The sequence below is a fragment of the Lolium rigidum genome, chromosome 3 (genome assembly GCF_022539505.1).
Source record: "Lolium rigidum isolate FL_2022 chromosome 3, APGP_CSIRO_Lrig_0.1, whole genome shotgun sequence".
Taxonomy (NCBI): domain Eukaryota; kingdom Viridiplantae; phylum Streptophyta; class Magnoliopsida; order Poales; family Poaceae; genus Lolium; species Lolium rigidum.
In genome coordinates, this window is record NC_061510.1 from 264,355,394 (window position 1) to 264,360,790 (window position 5,397).

The 5,397-nt window shown below is 44.2% G+C and overlaps 1 protein-coding gene across 1 annotated transcript; it reads right to left on the reverse strand.

The window, feature by feature from the left end:
* Window positions 1-985: 985 nt before the first annotated feature.
* LOC124699427 (very-long-chain aldehyde decarbonylase GL1-10-like) lies at window positions 986-4,208 on the reverse strand. Its single transcript, XM_047231731.1, has 5 exons — window positions 3,704-4,208; window positions 2,394-2,716; window positions 2,118-2,265; window positions 2,001-2,033; window positions 986-1,207 (listed from the first exon to the last, which is right to left on the reverse strand). Exons 1-5 carry the CDS (start codon window positions 4,031-4,033, stop codon window positions 1,160-1,162), a joined length of 882 nt encoding a protein of 293 aa, XP_047087687.1. The 5' UTR covers window positions 4,034-4,208; the 3' UTR covers window positions 986-1,159.
* Window positions 4,209-5,397: the final 1,189 nt, after the last annotated feature.

Below are 5,397 nucleotides of genomic sequence, written 5' to 3' on the forward strand. Positions count from 1 at the left end.
TTGAAGGAGACCGTGCTCTCCTCCTCCGCCTCCAGCTCCGACCACCGGAGAACTAGCTGCAGGGAGAAAAGCCCTAAGAAGCCCTGGATCTGGTCATCTGGACCCCGAGCTCTGCTCCTACTACCGGCAAAACAGCCGAAAACTAACCTAACCCTAATCCTAACTACTCCGGTGCCCCTCCTAGCCCATCTCCGGCCGGCTATTCCAGCGGAGAGGGCATCGGGGAGGCCCGGTCGGTGGTGAGGAGCACGCAGGGAACTGTTCACGCGTGAGAGCTGGGAGGGGGGAGAAAGGAACTCATACTGGTCATGGTACTTTTGAGTTGTCATGCTTCCTCGTATAACTGCAGCTTTTTCCGTCTTCGATAAGTAATGTGATGTCGCATTCACGTCAAAGTGGGTTCCACGCACTATATTGTGCAGGGGCACGGACTATCCACTCTTTCACATGGGAAAGATCACCGATCAAAGATATTTTCCTTCTAATATGATAACAGCTATGTAAAACACTAGTACTACGTATAAAAGCGACACGATAGGGCAGATTGTACATGAAAACGGCCTAGCACAACTGATTGGAGGTTTCTCGGATGTGGAATAATATAAAAGCGACACGACACGACATGAAAACGGCATAGCACAACAGATTGTACAAGATGGTGCATGAAAACGGCCTAGCACAACTGATTGGAGGTTTCTCGGATGTGAAATAATACTTTCATGTGGACACTTTTTTATCTAAACAGGTCGACACGACAGTCTGCTAGAACAGTTCAGTCACTGGTGCATATTGCTTATCGCAACATGCAGGACATGTACCACAGGACGTAGGAAAAAGATCGATCATCCAATCATGTACAACATCTCATATGAAAAATACGGTGGGAAATGCTCTCGACTACATCTGGACATTCGACATATTTTTCATTGCTTGCATACGAACATCCGAGAAGCAGTGGAGCTATGCATACGAACGGAGGGAGCACTGTAAGTAAATAAACACTTGGAACGACTCTGCCGGTGGTTCATGAGCCACTCAACCTTGATGATTGACATGAAATAAATATTTTATACTAGTGTACTCCATCATGGGGATATATCCGGAGACCACATAGATTAGTGACGCCTATCTCTCTCTGGTCCTGCTTGCCCCTGTGGAATCAATTGCCATCTCCTTTCTGAACGTTGCTGCCCGCCAACTCCTTCAGCTGTTCGATCCAATGGTTTAGGAAAATAGAGTTAAATTAATAGCAGATGATTCCTTTTTCAACTAATTTAGCGTCAGGTAGTCTGTGATAAGTTCATTGTTTCCTATCTACATGTCACTTTAGGAGTTCGATCAGAAGAAGAATTAACCAAATGAAGAGTGGCAGTAATATTGTAACCTTTGACCTGGATTGTTAGTATGTAGAAAGCTAGAATGACATTTCTTCAGGAATTTAGCGAGCATACGGTAGATAAGTACAGTTAGAATTAATCTTTGCTTCTAGCTAATTGATAGTGTAGGGTGCGGCGGGTGATAAATGTATGAGCAATTTGATGCCGCGAGAGTAGGTCCCTTTAATTGTATCTAGGGTGTAACTGGGTGCTATGTAAAAACTATTTCTGCTTCTTCTTAATGAATGGAATAGGGCAAATCTTTGCCCTCTTTTCAACGAAAAAAATAGTGTAGGGTGCGGCATAGCTTATATCTCTGTAGTGGAGGGATTTTTTTATATATATTTGGCAATGGCCAAATATCACGAATTGTTCACTGCTACAGGCGGAGAAAAACCATGGCCAAAAATCCAAAAGAAACCCAATCAACTTTGGGTGGTGACAATGTTGTTTAGTACAGACCTAGGATGCATGCCACACACTGGGAACCAGACAAGTGTGCAAGCAAAAAAGAGCCAACTGTAGCGGTTGGTGCGAAGTATACAAGCATGGATAATGTTGATTGTTGAAAATATGTTTCATCAAAAATAAATAAAAAATAATTAGTAGAAGCTAGATAGCTACCTTTGCAAGGGTTGCCTTGTGAAATCGGTAGCCCTGAAGAAGAAAAAAATGACTTAGTGTATGTGCCATGAGATCTTATTTCAGGTGGTTTATGTAAGATAGTAGAACACTACATACTTTGTCCGTTCCGTATATGTAATCACAGTAGGTGAAAACAGGAGCGAAGTTGCTCTTGCTCTGCCCTCCAATGTAGTGGTGGTAGTCATGGTGTTCCGCCCCTCCGTAGAACGGTATATACTTCTCAGCGTTGAACGGTAACTTAAATCTGCAGTACAATAGCTAATTCATATAAGGCACACATTTACAAACCTTTATTTCTTCAGTCATTAAGAAATTAACTTTATTCAGCTATGTTTGAAAAATGAAACTACAGATGTAGTGGAAGTGAGTTACCCGCTGTGAATGTTGAGGCTCTCTACCAGGCGAGCAGCAAACCAGATCCAGAGCGTGGTGACATGGCATGGGACGATAGCCGGGCCGGCAAGGGAGGGGACAGCGAGGATAAGCATCTCGGCCCAGTGTCCATACCACGCGGCATACGCCATGGGAGCCGTGAACTCGTGGTGAACATGGTGGATCTTCTCATAGCCCCATTTTGTGTGCAGCAGACGATGTAGCCAGTAGTTCAGGTAGTCTTCCACCAGGAAGTATACCGTCAGCTGCGCCGCTATCTCCCCCATCGACGGCAGTGGCAGTCCCGTCCGTATGTCCATTATCTAACACCACACAAGTATATAAACTCAGTTGTATGTTCGATCCATGTATCTGTCAATTTTATAGGAACTTCAATTCCTAGCATAGGTGCTAATTACTTGGCATGTTCTTACTCTTATTGTTTTTTCTGTCATGGTGGTGACTTTTAAGTAGGGATACCAGTTGGAACTGGTATGCACCATGTCCACACACGTATGCTCTATCGGCATTCCAATTTTAGGTAGCTAGTACTTATCCAGATAAAAGACCTAAGTCACGTTTTTTTAACCTTTATCCAACGAGGCTCAGTGTGCAGTTGTTGAACCTTGTGGTGCTGAACTTACAATACAATCTTCTTGGAGACAAATAGAGACACAAATATGTAAGCAATGGTTAGCAAAACTGTACAACATGAAGAAAAAATGGTTAGTGACACGAAATTAAAATAGTCCACATAAATGCTAAACAGAGCATAAATCTTTCCTGATTAGCTAAGTAGTGCACACTATTCAGCTAGTGAATTTTCAATATAAATTCAAGTCCAAAAATTTCAACTGAAACTTAAGTGGCTACACAAAGCTTCCAAGTTCACGTCCATTTCTCAACTTCAACTCAGTGATCATAGGAAATATACAAGCTCACCATCGATCACTCCCGTGAGAGCGGCAATTCTTCCGTGAACGGGAGGTTTCGTGCATGCTTAAATTTACTTCTTACCGATTTGTGCCCCAATTTTTTACCAAAAAATTCGTCATGTTTCATTGTGTTTCAGTAAACTATGTCATATTGGAATGCAATAAAATGGAATGAGACCATGCACGGGATCGATGTCCCTTGCACGGAAGAAAAGTATTTCTCTCACTCCAGTCACATCTTTATGCTGTTTTTGTTCATGTGAAAGGAAATAAGAAATTGTTTTCCTACAGTATTGAGGAACCTTTTCTTTTTATAAAAGAGGAACCTAATTTCTCAAGTATAACAGAGTTCAGATTGCAAGAAGTGTAGTAGACCTTAGCGGCAGGATACGAGATGAGCTGGTAAGGCCCGATGGTGAGCAGCGAGACGCGAACGGCGTCCATGTAGCAGCGGAAGAAGGCGGCCGGCGGGTGCTGCACCTTGGGCTGCAGCTTGTACGGCGCGGCGATCTCCGGCGCGGCGAGGTCGAAGAGCACGAGCGGCAGCGGCGCCAGCGTGTAGACGACCAATGTGATGGCGATGTTGGGCCAGTGGAGGTAGCAGTCCGGCACCGACGCCGAGTACCGGAGCCACGCCGCCTCCGCCCACGTCAGGGCGCGCCCCAGCGCCGCCTCCGCCTCGCCCGCCGTCGAGTACGGCAGCATCGTGCTCACTCTCCCTCTCCGGCGAGACGTACGAAGATGTTTGTTGGTTCTGATCCGGGAGATCGGGGCGGAGGCCGTTGCTAGATCTCCCTCGACTGTTTTCCTCGTCTACGCCCTGGGCGCCTACTTACTCGCGTCAGTTCAAGATGGCATGCGTATATGGTCTGCTCCGCGCGACGTGGCGGAGTGAGCTATCCTCCAGCGTTTGCATGGTTGCCTATTTATAGTCGGTGCTAGGGCAAAACACGATTGCGTGACTAGGGCTTTCCCAGTCGCCCAGGATAATAGCTGAGAGCCGGAAAAAGTAAGAACACATGAGGACGATACACTTTTTAGATAATGCCAGTGACCACAAGATAATCTTTCTTTGGTGGGAGTCACTCCAAGCATTTTACTCCTTCACGGTACGTAATTTATTATCACCCGGCCTGTGTGCCCTAATTCAACAATTGAACATGTTTTCGTTGATTGACGTGACAGAAAGTCACTACGTGCAGCCCGTTGCAAGGAAGGAAAGAGCTAGAGCTATAAGTGTGCTCGAGTTACGGTTGTTGACTCATAACTGTGAGCCTAAGAAGAATTCCTGTGACCTGACCATATGAATGGTTTCTTTCTCAACGCTAGAGCAAAATGATTATTAGGCACCAAACTTCGAAAAGTTTTGACTTCAACATCAACCACCGATATCGAAGATTCGTAAATATGAATATCCCCCCTCCTCATTAGTAGAAAGCACTTTCTACAGAAAACTAGGCAAGGAACATATCGAGTTGGCTATGGGCAGTGGCGACTGTTCGCCGACTTGGGCAAAAACTCCCCCTCCACCCGTTTTCGTGCTCTGTCTCGCTCCCATGGTTGGATCGACATGATTTACACAACCAATTAGCCAAACAAAACAATTTAGTTCTACCAAGATGACATGTCCTTGCTACTTTTTTATTCTACGAAACAGCCTTGGGACGTTGGTAAATAAGAGAGATTTGAATTGCAACATAATTTAAAAAAAATTGTGGGCATGGGCTATTCTTATGGTCCCAACGTTTCAAAACAGTGACATTCTGCATTTTGTACTGTCTTCCCTGTACAATTTTAACAGTTACATGTCTATGGACATATTCGCTGAAAATATAACAACCATTTTCAATATGATTAAATAAGATACTTCCATTTAAAGTGTAAGTTATTAGTTATCACTTTTTTGTAAATAAGAGAACTTGGGTTCTCTGCATCGATTGATTGATAGACACACAATATCTATGTTCAAAAAAAAAAGATAGACACACAATAGCTTCCATAGCAAGGTTCGGTCCTTGGGATTTTTTTTTTTTTGAGAAACACAGTACAAACGCAGGCGGTCATATATA

Bases quoted from the DNA above. Each gene is read 5' to 3' on its own strand.
- LOC124699427 (XM_047231731.1), bottom strand. From the start codon at position 4,033: ATGCTGCCGTACTCGACGGCGGGCGAGGCGGAGGCGGCGCTGGGGCGC. The intron at 2,266-2,393 runs GTAACTCACTTC...ATTGTACTGCAG, and splicing joins AGCCTCAACATTCACAGCGG to ATTTAAGTTACCGTTCAACG. The intron at 1,208-2,000 runs GTAGCTATCTAG...TGGATCGAACAG, and splicing joins ACAAGGCAACCCTTGCAAAG to CTGAAGGAGTTGGCGGGCAG.